Source organism: Pipistrellus kuhlii, unplaced genomic scaffold (assembly GCF_014108245.1).
Source record: "Pipistrellus kuhlii isolate mPipKuh1 unplaced genomic scaffold, mPipKuh1.p scaffold_m20_p_1, whole genome shotgun sequence".
NCBI classification, from domain to species: Eukaryota; Metazoa; Chordata; class Mammalia; order Chiroptera; family Vespertilionidae; genus Pipistrellus; species Pipistrellus kuhlii.
This window is the reverse complement of record NW_023425404.1, coordinates 159607864-159624689: the sequence shown is the minus strand read 5'-3', so window position 1 is coordinate 159624689 and position 16826 is coordinate 159607864. Positions and strand designations below refer to the sequence as shown.

Sequence of the window (16826 nt, the reverse complement as noted above, 5' to 3'; positions counted from 1 at the left end):
CACAAGGCCACTCTACCAATCCAAGAGACATAGCAACTCTACCTATTACATAGAAACAAATAGAAAAATCCAAAATGTGGAGACAAAGATACATATCACAATATATGAATGGAAGTAATCTCAAAAAAAAAAAAGAAGAAGAAGAAGAAGAATTATATGAAATGGAAACAAGCAAACTACTGAATACAGAATTCAAAACAACGATTATAAAGTTCTAGGGACTAAATGTAAGTTTCAAAGGACTTAGTGAGACTTTCAAGGACATGAAAAAGGACCAGTCAGAAATTAAGCATATACTAACTGAAATAGAGAAAAATTTACAGGGATTAAACAATAGAGTAGAGGATTCTGAGAATCAAATCAATGATTTGGAATATGAGGAAGAAAAAACACCCAACTAGAAGAACAAAAAGAAAAAAGAATAAAAAAATGTGAATATAGTATAAGGAGCCTCTGAGACAACTTCAAGAATAACAACATTCACATTATAGGGATTCCAGAAGCAGAAGAGCATAAGCAAGATACTGAAAATATCTTTGAAGAAATAATGACTGAAAACTTCCCCTTCCTGGTCAAAGAAATAGACTTACAAGTCCAGGAAGCACAGAAAGTCTCAAACAAGAGGTACCCAAAGAGGTCCATACCAAGACACAGCATAACTAAAATGCCAAGAGTTAAATACAAAGAAATAATCTTAAAAGCAGAAAAAAAAAATGCAGTTAATTACCTACAAGATAGTGCCCATGTGACTGTTAGCTGATTTCTCAACAGAACCTTTGCAGGCCAGAAGGGAGTGGCAAGAAATACTCAGAGTGATGAATAGTAAGGTCCTGCAACTAAGATTACTCTAGCCAGAAAAGCTCTCATTTAGGACTGAAAGTCAGATAAAGATCTTCACAGACAAGAAAAACTAAAGGAGTTTATCAACACCAAACTAGTATTACATGAAATGTTGAATGGTATTCTTTAAGGAAAAGAAGAAAAAGAGGAAGAGGAAGAGGAAGAAGAGGAGAATGGAAAGGAAGAAGAAGAAGAAGAAGAAGAAGAAGAAGAAGAAGAAGAAGAAGAAGAAGAAGAAGAAGAAGAAGAAGAAGAAGAAAAAAAAAATAAATATATGAACAGTAGTATGGCAATTAATACATATCTATCAACAATTGAATCTAAAAAGTAAAATAAATAAACAAGAAATCTAATGAACAGAATAAACTGATGAATAAAATAGAACCAGAGGCATGGAAACATAGAACAAGTTGATGAATCTCAGAGGGAACAGTGAGAGGAGGGAAGAGATTAATCAAAGATCTTATATGCATACCTATGGACACAGACAATAGGTGGTGAAGGCCTAGGGTGGGAACTGGATAGAGGAGGCAATGGGGGGATAGAAAGGAACATCTCTAAAATTCTCAACAATAAAAATTAAAAATATAAACAAAATAAAAAAATAGTAATAAAACAGTTAATTTTTAAATGAAGATTACACTAGAGAAAATCATTTACTGTTAACTAAAAGTTTCACAAAATTAGTAATTTTTCTGTATTTTTTTAATAATTCTAAAATAATCTGTTTACCTTTAACATATTGTTGGTTGTTTTTTTTTTCAATCTGGGAAAATACTGATTTTTTTAATTTTTAAGGCAGTAACAGGTAGATTGCCCCCTAAACTCCCAATTGCCCTCCCCTGCCAGCCTGATCACTCCCAACTGCCCTCCCCTGCTGGCCCGATTGCCCCCAACTGCCCTCCCCTGTAGGCCTGATTGTCCCTAACCGCCTTTGCCTCTGCAGCTACCACAGTGGCTTTTGTCTGGAAGGACTTCTGAAAGATATCCGGTCTAATTAGCATATTACCCTTTTATTAGTATATATGTGGCACTTATTTTCCAAGTCAGCAACTCCAATTAAGACACAAAGATTTCCACTTTATAGTCTCTAGTGTATGGTATTTGCTAATTTATGGCCAATGTCTGTACTTTATTTGCTTTTCCAGTGGCAAAGTAGTAAGAAATAGGTAAGGACAAGAAGCAAGCTCTCAGTATGGACTGCAGTTAGAAAGATGGAAAAACTGTTATGAGTTTTAAAAATGATTTTTGTTTTTTTGACAAAAATGTCAGAATTATCCTGAAGAGACATGAGATTCCATTGACATTTTTGGGAAGCAATGGGAAAAATACAGGATTATGGAAGAAAGATTGCTTTTTCTGTACTTTAATATGCCATTTAATACTCATTCTTAGAGCTATAAAACAAAACAGTCCCCTCAGTTCTAGGATTTCTCATATACAATGAGAAGTAACTTTTACTGAAACAGCTTCTCTCATCATCAAAGACGGCGGCTGAATATGGAGAAAGAGCAGTATGAGCAAAGATGGAGAAAGGGGAATAGGGAGTGACTCCCAAAGCCTGGAGGCATACCTTGGAGGGACACGGATCTCCAACTGGGGTAGGTTTTAAAGTGCTGTTGATTGGATGAACAAAGTGAGTTCAGCCTAGATAATATGTAAGTGCTGCATAGCTTGACTGAAAGCATTTAAAAAAAAAATATTGATATCAGGGAAGAATCGAGAGGGGTAGAGAGATAGAAACATCAATGATGAGTGAGAATCATTGATCAACTACCTCTTGCACACCCCATACTGGGGATCAAGTCCACAATCCAGACATGTGCCCTGACCAGGAATCAAACTGCAACCTCCTGGTTTATAGGTCAATGCTCAATTACTGAGCCATGCAAGCCAGGCTGGAAACATTTTAATCAACATAAAACTTGAATAATTGAAAGAGAATATTGTATATCCTGTCCTATTTTATAAGGAATCAAATTATTTACTTCCTCCCTAAATGTTATAAACTTTCCTACACATATAATTTTTTCCCCCTCCATTTACATGAATGAAGCATCTTACCCTCTACCCCTGATAGAAACAGTCAACCTCAGGACCTTAGTCTATTTATTGTACTACTTCTTTCTATCTCTTTAACCTCTCCTCTTTGTGAGCTTTTTTGCAGGAAAAGGCAGACATTGATAAATGAGCTATATTTAATTTAATTGTAACAATATTTACTCTTGGCTCTGTCTGCTTATGGAAAAATCCTTCCCCAACCACTAGCCAATAAATCACATTAGGAAAATTATTTAACCCATTTGTACCTGAGTTTTCTTATCTGTAAAACTTGTATATTAACAATGATTATTGTAAGAATTATTTGAATTCGTATATTAAGAGTACTTAAAATTATGCTAAGCATTTCACACTTAACAGTGTTATGAAATAAAATACATATATGGATCTTGACGCCTGCATCCCCCAATCTTCATGTTACCTTCCTTTCCCATTCACCATCAATTTACTTCCTGAATGCTACTTTATGAGAATTGTCTACACATTTTGTATTATTTATTGTTAATTTGTAACTTCATTATTGTTGAAAGTTTTACATATTACATATGTCTTCCTTTTCTCCCATTGACACTCCCCAGCTGGCTCCTGCCTCCCAGGACAGGCCCTCACCCCCCTATTGTCTTGTCTAATTTTCTTATCTCCCATATTGAAATATAGTTTCTGCCCTGACTATTTCCCTAAAAGAAGATATACCAGGTTCAGCAACAAAATCTGATATCAGATAAAAATGTGTCAGTAGTTTTATTCACATGGCCTAGGATTTATTGCTCTTCTACTTTATCTACTAAATTTGTTATGGTTCCTGACTTATACACTTCAGGTTTTTCACTTACCTTATATTTGTTGTAATCAGTATTTCTTTTTCTTTTTCTGCTATGGTAGCCTCTGTCAGCCTAGTAAATAGAAGTATTCATTATTCATTCACTAACTCAATTAACAATAATCAAATACCTTCTAAGTCACTGTTGTTAGTTTCTCTGGATGCCTCATCATTTCCCTTTGTTCCCTTCATTATCCACACTTTTTTTAAGGATGGTTTTCATTAAAATTTCTATATTTGGAAAGGAACATTGTTATTCACAGGGAAACTGAGTTATTCTGAGTTGGAATAGTCCCTTTAGTGTGGTTAACAAGAAAATGCACCATTAACTGTCTATTCTGTTAAAAGCTTATTAAGCCAATTTTTATTAATATGGAAACTATGCCACATGTGGGTTATGTGAGCATAACCTATTCAAGAAGTAATCTGTAACTTACATTTTTTTCAGTTCATCTAGGACATTAGTGTTATCAACTGAATGTCCTGGATGCATTAAATTCATTATGACTAGAACATATTACCTTAAGTGCTGTGTATGGCAAATAGAAATACTAATGCCAGCAGCATGGCAAAGTTAGATGATCCCCTTATACCTCCTCTTAAATCCACAATAAGTTGGTTGTATATAACCTAACAAAGGTTTCTCTGCTCACCAGAGCACCTTGGGCATTGGCTGGGCAGTTACCATCTGGCTGGGCCTGGGTGGCTTGGGGGCACATGGTAGTTCCAGCCACACCATTCACCTGCCGCTCCCCACTCTCCCAGCTGGGCTGAAGGGACTGTGGGACTCTGGTGGCAGGTGGATGAACTGGGTTCCACCATCTTGTTGCTATGGGCACCACCATTTTATGATGGCATGATGGTCAATTTGCATATTCCCTCTTTATTAGATAGGATATGAATGAAATCATATGTAATGAATTTATAGAATAAAGAGACTAAAAAATTACAATGATCTTACCTTCAGACAAAAGGATTTTTTTTTGTAGGAAATAATTTCTTTGATTATACAAGTATTACTAGTGGCCCAGTGCATTAAATTTGTGCACATTAAAAGGGAATTAATTAGAGGAAATATTTTAATAATGCTATTTGTCCTTTCTCTATAAAAGAAGATGTTAGAAATGAAAGAAAATTAGTAAAATGTATATGAAAACTTTCTCTGTCAGAGTCTGGGGCAAACTGTTGGACCCAGAGTCAAGTGCCTGAACACCTGTGTGCACCTCAAAATCACAAGAGACCAAGACCTGGCCAACCCCACCCCCATGAAGCTCTTTCAGGGGGGGATGCAGCCTCAGGTTCCCTGGTTTGGTGGCGGGTAGGGGCACAGCCTCGTGTCCCCTGTCAAGCCCCACAGGCAGGCAGGGGTCACAGCCTCTGTGCCCGAATCAAGCCTTTCTGGGTTGGGGGTACAGCCTCAATTCCCCTGGCCCATGGCCTGGCAGGGAGGCACAGCCTTAGGTTTCCCAGTGCAACCTCAGGTCCCCTGGCCTGGCGCAGGTATGGGGGACACAGCCTGAGGTCACTTGACCTGATGTCAGGGTGGAGGGTGTGGCCTGGGATCCCCCATCAAGCCTCACTGGTCTGGGGGCTCCTCCTTCGGTCCCCTGCCCCAGCCTGGATCCATGCAGCCTCAGGTCCCTGCTGATCACTTATATGGTTCATTACGGGAACCCCACCTCCACTATGGGTCCAGCCATCTTGTGTTATGGGAACCCTGCCTCTGCTTGAGGGCACAGCAAGCTTCTTATGGTGTGATGGTGTGAGGGTCAATTTTCATATTACCTGTTTATTATATAGGATTACTTAAATTATAAATACAAGTTATTTTAAAATATAATAAATTGACATTCAACATTCAGATTATCAATTTCACTGGTCTTTAAAAATCTCATTAAAATTAATAAAACAATTTTTTATATAATTCTTTACATTTCTTAAAATAATCTTTTTACTTTTCAAACATTATTGACATCTTCACTTGTTGGGGGGGAAATCATTCCATTGGTTATCTTTAATGTCTTAAGACATGCTCAGCACTGTCCCTAGTACATAAAAGGCACACAGAAATATTTGTTGATTAAAGGCCAAATCTGAAAACAAGAAGGAGGTGCAGGAATAAACAGGATTGTCCATTCAAGTCTTTGCTTAAGTTGGAAAGATCTATTCTCTCTTTTTTCTCTTTCCTGCTTTACCAAATTTTCGACAAGAAAATAAACAACATTTTGTGATCAAGAATATAGCAGATGCCACACAGGCCAGCAGGAACCCAATCACATCCAAAGAGTGGAACTGGACCCAGGTGAGGTTGTGGACAGCTGGCCGCAGGTGTTTGGCTCCTTTGTGGCGCATGACATACTCGATCCAGAAGACTGCTCTATCTAGAGGCTTTACAGGTTGATCATGGTGAATCCTGGATAATCTCATCACATTCTCTTTATAGCTGGAAGGCAAATAAGGAAGAAGGCAAAAGAGAAATAAATGAATGAAATTTAATTTTGTTTGCCACATGATACATATTATGAGGAAGAAGGCAAAAGAGAAAGAAATGAATAAAATTTTGTTTTGTTTTTTTGTCACATGATACATGTTATAAAAATTAATCTAAGGGCCACAGAATTGCTACATGAAAGCTGCTCATTGTATAGCATTTAACATGTATAGAAGGGAGATGGTAAATATATTATTAACATAATGCGGTCAAATAGGGGAATAGAAAAAATAATAAGAATAAAAGTGTCGTTAATTGAAGCTTAATTTTTCTGAAGGGTGATTTCCAAAAGATTTCCAAGACCAAGATCATGAATGGTCCAAGATTATGGGAAAAGATCCATTAAAAGGTAAATATTATCTCTAATGTTTTCTTGTCTGGTGCTTAATACAATTAATGGAAATCCTTTTAGAAGGAAGTAGTACTTACAAAGGATCATTAATGACTGTTCTCACGGCCTTGAGCAAGTCAGCACTTGTCATTGTGTGCATGTTCACCTCCACAGCCGCTCCTTTGGCCTTCATGTGAGCAATGTTATCATACTGATCAGCAAACATGGGAATTCCCACCATAGGGATCCCATGATAAATACCTTCATAGATCCCATTTATTCCACCATGAGTGATAAAAGCTTTGGTTTTTGGATGACCTAGTTTGGGGATGGAATGAGAAGCAGGTGAAAATCTTACCTAATAAAAGAGAAATATGCAAATTAGCCATCACTCCACTATGCCCACAGCCAGTCAGAGCCATCACTCCACTATGCCCTCAGCCAATCACACCACTCCATGAAGCCTGCTATGAGGGAAAGAAGGATGGTGGAGAAAACTACTGGAGTGGTGCATTGGACAGAAGTGAAAACTTGCTGGCTCTGGGCAACCCAGGAGTTGGGACATGCCGGCTGCTGGGCGGAAGAGTGAGGACTTGCTGGCTCCCTGGCGGCTGGGAGTGAAGCCAGGAGAAGGAAGGCCTATTCTTGCATGAATATTGTGCAGTGGGCCTGCAGTTTTTATTGTAATGCATTGAACATGAACAGAAATTCAGAGACAGAAGAGGAAGCTATGGGATAAGTTACTGAAGAAGGCCGTATTTTCTACAATATTTCCTGTGGGGCACTGCTACCACATAAAATTGTTATCCCAGGAAAATGAGGCATTAATTCCCTCTGTATTACCTGAACCTCTTATCTAAATTCATAGCAAGTATGAATCTATAAAATGAATGGTCAAATATTTAATTACTAGAGGCCTGGTGCATAAAATTCATACATGGGGGGAGGGTGTCCCTCCGCCCAGCCTGTACCCTCTCTAATCTGGGATTCCTTAGACAGTCAGACATCCCTCTCACAATCCAGGACTTATGGCTCCCAACTGCTCACCTGCCTGCCTTCCTGATTGCCACTAACCACTTCTGTCAGCCTGATCTTCCCCTAACCACTCCCCTGCCAGCCTGATTGATGCCTATCTGCTCCCCTGCCACCCTGATTATCTCTAACTGCCCTCCCCTGCAGGCCTGATAGCCCCCAACTGCTCTTCCTTGCAGACCTGAGCCCTTCCACCTCCCCTCCCCTGCTGGCCATCTTATGGTGGCCTTTTTGTGTTCACATGGGGGCAGCCATCTTTGACCACCTAGAGGCAGCCACCTTGTATGTTGGAGTGACATTCAATTTGCATATTACTCTTTTATTAAATAGGATAGAGGCCTGGTGCAAGGGTGCGGGCCAGCTGGTTTGCCATAAAGAGTGTCCTGGATCAGGTTGGGGGTTCCCTTGCAGCATGGGATGGCCTGGGTGAGGAGTCTATGGTGGTTTGCAGGCCAGCCATGCCCCCTGGAAACCCATGTGGAGGCCCTTGTATCTTGGATTTATTTATTTTCTATAATTTAAATTTTGTAGCTTTGAGCAGAGGACAGGGCTGGCCAGGAAGCTTGGCTTCCTCCATTGCTGATGGCAACCCAAACCTCCTGCTCTCTCCAGCTTCGTAACTGCTGCCATTTTTGCTGGGATTTATATATCTTCTATAATTGAAACTTTGTAGCCTTGAGCAGAGGCCAAGGTGAGCCAGAGTGGGCAGGAAGCTTAGCTTCCTCCATTGCCAGGGAAAACCAAGCCTCCTGCTTGCTATGTGGCTGCAGCCATCTTGGTTGGGTTAATTTTCATCCTCACTTAAAATTGGCTGATGGGCATGGCTTGTGGGCATAGCAGAGGTATAGTCAATTTGCATGTTACTCTTTTATTAATGTAGATGTCTTTTTGAATTGGAGGTAAAATGAAAAATATTTACTATTGTTAAGTATTTGTTGATATTAGTTTTTATGTTATTACTAGAGGCCTGGTACATGAAATTTGTGCTAGGAGGTGGTTCTTCACCCTGGCCTGCACCCTGGAACCCTTCAGGGAATGTCCAACTGCCGGTTTAGGCTCCATCCCTGTGGGATTGGGCCTAAACCGGCAGTCGGATATCCCTCTAGCAATCCGGGACTACTGGCTCCTAACCACTCATCTGCTTGCTAACCAGATCACCACCTAACCCCTCTGCCTGCTAGCCTGATCACCTTGACCTTCCTCTCCTGCTGGTCTGATCACCTGTACCTTGCCCCCCTGCTGGTCTAATTACCCTTATCTTGCTCCCTTGCTGGCCTGACTGTCCCTCCCTTCCTCCCCTGCCTGCCTGATCATCCCTAACCTCTCTTCCTGCCTGATCACCCCTAACTGCCTCTGCCTGCCTGCCTGATTGCCCCTAACTGCCCTCCCCTGCCAGCTTGATTGCCCCTAACTGCCTTTGCCTCGACCTCCACCACCTGGCTTTGTTCAGAAGGAAGTTGGACAATCAACGTGGTCTAATTAGCATATCATCCTTTTATTAGTATAGATAGGTTATATAGGATAGGATTGCCTAAGTGGGGGGTAAGGAACCTTTTTCAGCAGGAGAAGATGCTCTTGGCAGACAAAAACACATAATCCCTATATCTGTACTGATAGCCAACCATATGCACTATACTGCCAAACTGGTCATTAAAAAATAGAATCACTTTCTTACACCTTACACCAAATAACTGTTGCTCTTAAAACCCCTTTTCAGCCCCCACCTTAGGTTCTGCCTTTGCAGTTCACCCAGATTTGTTTCTGATTAGTCATTTTCTATGCCAGTCAGCATCTCTGGATCTATCTCCAGACTTGATCTTAGAGGGGAGGGGGGGTTGATCAGCAGCAGCCCCAGGCTGCTGGTGAGCAGCTGAACTGCTGACCTCTTGGAGAGAGAGAGAGAGAGAGAGAGAGAGAGAGAGAGAGAGAGAGAGAGAGAGAGAGAGAGAGGGAGAGAGGCTTGGCTGCTGGTGAGGCCAGGAGAGAGGCAGGGTCTGATCACCCTGTTTCTCTCTCCCAGCCTTGCCAGCAGCTGCTGCCACTGCTGATCAGCCCTGCTTCTCTCTCTCTTCCAGAGGTCAGCGGTTTATCCCACTCATCCGACGGCACGTGCAACCTGGCATTTGGTCCAGGCTTCTAATACGCAGGTTGAACTGCTGACCTCTGGGAGAGAGAGAGAGAGAGAGGCTTGCCTGCTGGTGAGGCTGGGAGGGAGAAGCGGGGTCTGATCACCCTGCTTTTCTATCCAGGCCTTGCCATCAGCCATTGCCACAGCTGATCAGCCACACCATTCTCTACCTCTTGCCTGCTACATGTGCAGACCTGAAGAACAGTTGAGCCTCCGGTCATTGTGGATGTTACAACCCTGGCTCTTTATATATATATATATATATATATATATATATATATATATATATATATATATATATATATTAGCTGTTAAACAATTAATCAACTTGTCCTTCAATTACTATATACCCCTTCTTCCACTTAGTCTTACCAAGAAGATCATTCTGGGGTAGCCAGTCAAAGAGCTGAGTGTTGGCTCCTAATTTGGCTGGTTTCTTCCCTTTGTATCTCCATAAAACCTGTGGAAGACAGTGAATATATTTCACAAGTAATAACACAGGATAGTGATGTTTTAAGGTTGTACAGTTTGTATACATCATGCATATACTCTATTTTAGGTGATAGTTGAGGAGAGAGTATAGAGGTGTACTTTATAAACACAAAGAAATAGTGGGACTGCTTATAACAACCTTTTTAAAAGAGTTTGTGGTATTTGCCTGCTATCATTTTGTCTATTATCACTAAGAACTTTCCAGAGTGAAATTGCTAGTGAAGAATTAGAAAATAATGCCATGCTAGGCTAATGAATCAGAGTTTTGGAGATAAAATGTTTATGGCCACAGGATCTCTGTATAAATTTTTGTCACTGGCAATCCTAGCTTTATCTTCATATTTGTGTTTCTTACAAATAACATTGTTTTAGATTTTAGCTACTTATTTTTTGGATGACTGGTTATCATTTCATCCTCCATTTCTTTCTTTTTTTCTCCCACAACTTCTTTTTTTGAAAGTAAAATAAGGTAGTGCTTTTGCTTATATCCCAAAGTTTGGTGAAGTATTCTGTCTGGTTTCTGCAATTATCATATTTGAAATTATATGTTAATTTTTATAGAATTTTATGGACTTTAACCAAATAAACAAATAAAAAAAGCTGTTGCATATTTCATAAATAACAATATATAAAGAGCTATAATCTAAGGTGGTGGTGATAACATTAAAATGAATTGAATATCATGTTAGGACATGAAAATTGCTAGACTATATTAACATTTCTATGGCCTTTTAATTCTAGAAAATGTTAATTAAAATGCTAAATAAATCCAGATTTCTACTTCTGTGCTCAACTATGATGAATCAAGTCCTAATACAAACAAATACAAAGAGGATATTCTAATGCAGCTTTCATACCTATGTTTGTCATTTCACTTCTCCCTTTTCTTGCTCCTGGAATAAATGCACTTCAGATCTATTTTGGGAATCATTAGAATAGGCCTTAAGATTTCATGAAAAATGGTGCTTAATGTTTTCATCTCTATTTCATAGAAAACAAATGATTGTAGCAGCAAATCTCAGCAAGCAAGATCTAAATATGCCTACACTCACTATTGTAATGTTTTACAAATTTTTACTGAATGCTGGTACCTGATATGTTAAGTGTAAAATGAGATTCAATTTTCAGTGGGAAAGACACCAGCCCAGCAGGATTAAAGGTTATACTAACCTTCTGTGGAATCTGGGCAAGAGCTGAGGCAATAAGATTGCCCTTTTCTTCTGTGAGATTTTGGATGACTGAACCCAGAGAAAGCACCACAATACCATCTTTGCCTGAGCTCTGGACAAATTCTTCTATTTCCTGTAGAGAAACAATTCTTTGTATTACAGATATATAGTATGTTAGGAAATAATAAAACTCTTTTATACTTTAAATTAAAGATTCAAGGGAATTGTCAGAGGCCTGGTTAGATTTTTTAAAATCTTTGACATTTAGCCGAAACCGGTTTGGCTCAGTGGTAGAGCGTCAATCTGTGGACTGAAGGGTCCCAGGTTCAATTGCAGTCAAAGGTGGCTGGTCGATGTTTTTCTCTCATCGACGTTTCTAGCTCTCTGTCTCTCTCCCTTCCTCTCTGTAAAAAATCAATAAAATATATTTTTTTAAAAATCTTTGACATTTAGAACCACCTACTCTCTTTACTAGGAAATATATAATACAATTACAGATAATGTATTGTAGATTTATACACTTGAAAGTTATATAAATTTATTAACCAATTTCACCTCAATAAAATTAATTATAATAAATAGATAAATAAAATCTTTGGCTTACATACATATCATTGATTAGTGAATAATCATAGATTCAAACCTTTATATCAGAGGGTTAGGTGATAAGAATACAGTACATTTCATGGTTGATGGACTTTCATGTTACTAACCATGTTTAATTTTATTAATAATTGAGTTCTTCATAAGCTCATAACAATATTCCTGAAAAGAAAGCCCCCAAATGGGTCTGAATTAGGCATCTGACAGTTTACATCTATAAATCATTACTGTGTTGATCTGCCTATAGCTTCATTGATAATTTTCTCATGTTCAAGTCTGCTGAAGTAGATATTTGTTAGAATTGTGGTATGTATAATAACAAAAGGCTAATATGCTAATTAGACAAGGCTCCTTCTGGATGTCATTCCAGAAATTGTTCCAGACAAAGCAGGGCCCAGAGCAAAGCTGGGGTCCTGGGTACCTGCCATTGGCTAGAGCAAAGCCAGTCTAGGCCCCAAGTGCCAGCAGGTGGCTGGAGGGAAACCAGCCTGGGTCCTGGATGCCAGAGGTAAGGGGTGCCTGCAGCCCGGGGAAGGAAGACCTACTCTTGCATAGATTTCATGCATTGGGCCTCCAGTATAGTAATAGTAATGTATAGGAAAAAGAGATATAAAATATTAAAAAGGCTCTATAATCATAAAATACTTTTAGAAGATAGTGATTGCCTGTCTTCCTGATCTATAAAACTACCAACTCAGTGGACACTAGCTACATGTTCTTAATTTCAGCCTTAGCACCGAGTTGATACAGAGCTACTTCTGTAAATTAAACTGCCTCACCATTTAGAGCTGTGCAAGTTGGCCATGGAAAACTCTGGGTTTGGGCCCAGTCAGATCATATTCTATGAGAACAATATCCTCTAGACATGCATCATGTATTTCCTGTGACAGCTTTTGTGGCAACTCTGGAATCACATATTCCCCAATTAAAGACTATTAAATGACCAGAAAAGAGATGATGTCAAAGTTGACTATGTCAGCATCATTAATATTAGGAAGACATATTTGACCGCACCAAAATTATCTTGCTATTATTTTGATTCACCTTCCCAAACACACGGAGATTGAATACAATGTGTGTGTGTGTGTGTGTGTGTGTGTGTGTGTGTGTGTGTTCTGATTGACGGGCCTGTCATCATCACTTTTGCTTTCTTTTGTGTCTTAACAGTTTATTTTGAAGGTAATTTAAAAACAAATTTAAGGATAATCAGAGAAAAAATGCACAGAATACACTAATTAAATAAGTATTGTGATTAAATAAAAATAAGTGTAATACTTTTTCTTCTGCAACTCTAGAAATAAATTGTTACTTTGAAGTTTCTTATACTTCTAAAAAGGGGTTGAGGGAGTTATGACTGTTAAAGCTGCTTCTTCATCATATAAACCAAATTTTTCTCTTCTTCCCAATAAGTCAGTTTATATCTTCCAACTCTGACTTGTTTTTTTTAAATATATGATGCTAGAAATTCAAAAGGATTTAGTAGTCTTTCCTTTGCAAGTACAGCAATTTTCTATAATAAGATAGGCACAACAATCTGATCCAGGTAGGTACATTTGGCAAAGACTGCAGATCCACTTTCTGTTTTGATGTTTTTTTCTGCATTAATATTCTCAGTTTTGATAATCCTCTCACCATTATCTGTGGGACTATTCTCAGAATGAGGGTTTTCTGAAACCTGTGCCTGTTTTTCTAGCACCTGCTCTGGCTCCATGCCAGACGCTGACAGTCACAGTTTCACAATCCATGCTGGAGCCTTCCATTTCTAAGAGCCCTCTGTAAAATAAATCAAGAATTTTCCTAGGAACATCATGTACCCTATAAACTTTATAAAAATATTTTTAAAATATTCTCACAGTACAAGTAAATGTGGGCTTTCCTCTCCACTCACTATTGATAGATTCACACAGTACCTGCATAATGCTTATGTATTACTCATTTGTTTCTCAATTCTGTTTTGTTTTAACATCCTTGACATTCTACATTTTTTCTTTGAAGACTTAAGAATGTGGTATACAATTATCTTTTTTTATTCAAAAAGAAACCTGTCATCAGGTTGGTAAAGAATCAAGCCAAGATTGGGTCTCTTATTTTCTTGAACACTTATGCTGGTGACCTCCAATATTTCCTTTGCTGTGTGTTGAGCTTGAGACCACCTATTACCCAAATGACTTCTAGAAAATTCTACCTGAAAATTCAGCTTGTTCCTTTAAGTAAATAGTCACAATATAGAACTCATTGTATTAGTCTTAAATAAATTTTATTTTATGTTTTCTATTTCAGTAGAAGCCATCACTATCAAACAAACATTCAAAATTAAAATCCAAGAGTCATCTTCATTTTCTTCTCTTTATTTAACTCTTACTTCTTCTCTCACCCAGAAGATAGTGTGGAACTTATCCCCATGTCTCATGAAAACATGTTTATCTCTCAACCATCATAATATATGCCCATTTTCATAACTTTGTCACACTTGTGAAGAATACTGCAGCAGTGACCTTAGTGATTTTCAATGGCCCCAGTTTCCAGTTGCTCCTATCAATTATCCATATTGTAAAAGTAATGATATTTTAAGGTGTGCTTTAATCATGCCATTTTTTTCAGCCTTATTTCCCAATATAATCCCTAAATACCTATAAAAAACTCACAAGAGCCCTCTAGCATGGAAATAGAGTTGCCTATCCAATAATATTCGATATCACATTTTCTTACCAAGACTTTAAGCTAGAAAAGGAAATCAGGTATCATATCATAAGGTATACAAAGTCCATCAATGTTGTAGTCTTACCTTAGGTAATGGTTTGGCAGGTTTGCAGTGTAATCCTCCAACAAATTCAAAATTAGGTAGGTATGGACGAGGAAATTCAAAATCCCAGTATGTTCGAATTAACCAAATTTCAGCTTTCCCCAGAGTCTCACACAATGTAGTTGGTCTTCCTGGGGTGGGGGGGGGAGTTGTGTAGAGGGAATTAGATTATAACTTAAATAGGAAAATACACCACTAACTTTATGATTAGCCATCAAGGCAAAATTCAGTTTAGGTCTTCTAGAATAATACAGCTTTTTAATACTCTCAACACTAAAGTCAAACAAAGAATGGCCGACATTCTGTTCTAGTAAAAATGATATAAAATTGAGTGTAATCATCACTAATTATAAAAAATTTTTGGAGTGGATACAGATGAATTAAATACATTTGTTCATAATCATATTTTAGCTTATTACTGGTATCAGACAAGTAGGTTATCTTGCTCTTTGGATAAACATTATACTGTCTTCCCCAAGAATAGCTATAACTTCCTCTAATATGGAAGCTCAATGCTCTATATTTATGTAATATCCAAATATGACAAATATTCCTTACAAGTATCAAGTTTTCTTATAAGAAATTATCTGATAATTATAAAGACAGAGTAACCATGGCTAGAGATTTTTTGTTCCCTTTTCCACTTAGTTTTGATAACCAGTTGATTACTCTTACTAGTAGAGTTTTAAATGGAAGATAGATATTTAAAATATTTCTTCCCTTTACTTATATTTCATTCACTTACATTTCTAAATTGTTTTGATATCAAGTTTGAAATAAAAAGCAAAATGTCTTACCTAATGCCTCACTGTAAAATTGGTCCCAAAAATGAATGTCATAATCCTGAATCCAGAAGTCAAAGAAAACAGAAAGCATTGTATTTTTTACTCTTTCCAGAAAGGTCATTCGGTCGGTAAGTCCCACCATCTGAACAGGAACATAGGAAGGGGGAGCGGGGAGTTTCCCACAGTGTTTCTCCTTTATGCCTCCCATAGACACTCTTAATGTGAGCACAAAAGGGACTGCAAGCAATTCAGCCACCAGCTCTCCACAGGGCATCACAGGGTCTATAAGCATTACATCGTAGTTGGTTCCTTGGAGCTTCTTCATGAGTGTCTGATTGTAGACTGCACTCTCACACAGCGTTTTTACACTTTCAGTTACTTCAATAAAAACATCATTCAGCCTTACTGTGGATTGCCAGGGCGTTAAGTTTGGCAAGTCATTCAAAATTACATCCACAAATTTGTTTTGTGCTTTCTCCATGAATTCTCTCGGATATTCTGGATGTAATACCTCAAATTTCAGTGGAGAAGGTTTCCTGTAGTCTATGAGCTGAGTATGTGGAAAAGTCAGCACTGTTACCTCATGTCCTTTCTTTGTGAGTTCCTCTAGAATGGTCTTTATATTAAGCCAATGGCTCATGTCCACGGGCCATACCAGAACCTTTCCACAGAATCCACAGCCAGCACCACAGAGCTGCAGCAGCAGAACCGCCAAAGCCCACTTCTTAGATAACATGACAGCAGCTCCGCCACACACTGCTCTGCTGGGGTTTTAGGGTGTTTCTGCCCAGTGCAGAGACCAAATGGCAATAAAAACCCACAGTAAGTTAAAAATTAACTTTAAGAGGAAACATTTTTGCATTATATGCAAGGTTAATGTTTATTGAGGGAATAAAACAGAAATAAAATAGATATCTGGGAATTTTTTTTCATAGTCCAGATTGGAAATAAAGAAAATAACAAATAGGAACCACCTAAAGTTAATATATCCTTCTCTCTATCTCTTTGTCCCTCTCTCTCTCTGTCTCTGTCTCTCTCTCTCTGTCTCTCACTCTCTCTCTCTCTCTGTCTCTCTCTTTCTCTCTCTCTCTCTCTCTGTCTCTCTCTCTCTCTCTCTCTCTCTCTCTCTCTCTCTCTCTCTCTCTCTCTCTCTCTCTCTCTCTCTCTCTCTCTCTCTCTCTCTCTCTCTCTCTCTCACACACACACACACACACACACACACACACACCCCAACACCCATTCCACTTTGAGTTTGAAGGTGTCAAGTGGTT

At 38.5% G+C, this 16826-nt stretch overlaps 1 protein-coding gene and 1 pseudogene across 1 annotated transcript; both read right to left on the bottom strand.

The window, feature by feature from the left end:
- Nucleotides 1-763: 763 nt before the first annotated feature.
- On the bottom strand, nucleotides 764-16426 carry LOC123650951 (UDP-glucuronosyltransferase 2A3-like). Its single transcript, XM_036414760.2, has 7 exons — nucleotides 15568-16426; nucleotides 14753-14901; nucleotides 11366-11497; nucleotides 10076-10163; nucleotides 6642-6861; nucleotides 5846-6164; nucleotides 764-774 (listed from the first exon to the last, which is right to left on the bottom strand). Exons 1-6 carry the CDS (start codon nucleotides 16289-16291, stop codon nucleotides 5885-5887), a joined length of 1593 nt encoding a protein of 530 aa, XP_036270653.1. The 5' UTR covers nucleotides 16292-16426; the 3' UTR covers nucleotides 764-774; nucleotides 5846-5884.
- On the bottom strand, nucleotides 13372-13678 carry LOC118705772 (annotated as a pseudogene).
- Nucleotides 16427-16826: the final 400 nt, after the last annotated feature.

What these genes read in the sequence shown, in the direction of transcription:
- LOC123650951 (XM_036414760.2), bottom strand. Translation starts at nt 16,291, where the DNA reads ATGTTATCTAAGAAGTGGGCTTTGGCGGTTCTGCTGCTGCAGCTCTGT. An exon ending in ATTTTACAGTGAGGCATTAG is followed by an intron (nt 14,902 to 15,567) that starts GTAAGACATTTT and finishes CCCCCACCCCAG; the next exon opens with GAAGACCAACTACATTGTGT. An exon ending in ACAGTCATTAATGATCCTTT is followed by an intron (nt 6,165 to 6,641) that starts GTAAGTACTACT and finishes TTTGCCTTCCAG; the next exon opens with CTATAAAGAGAATGTGATGA.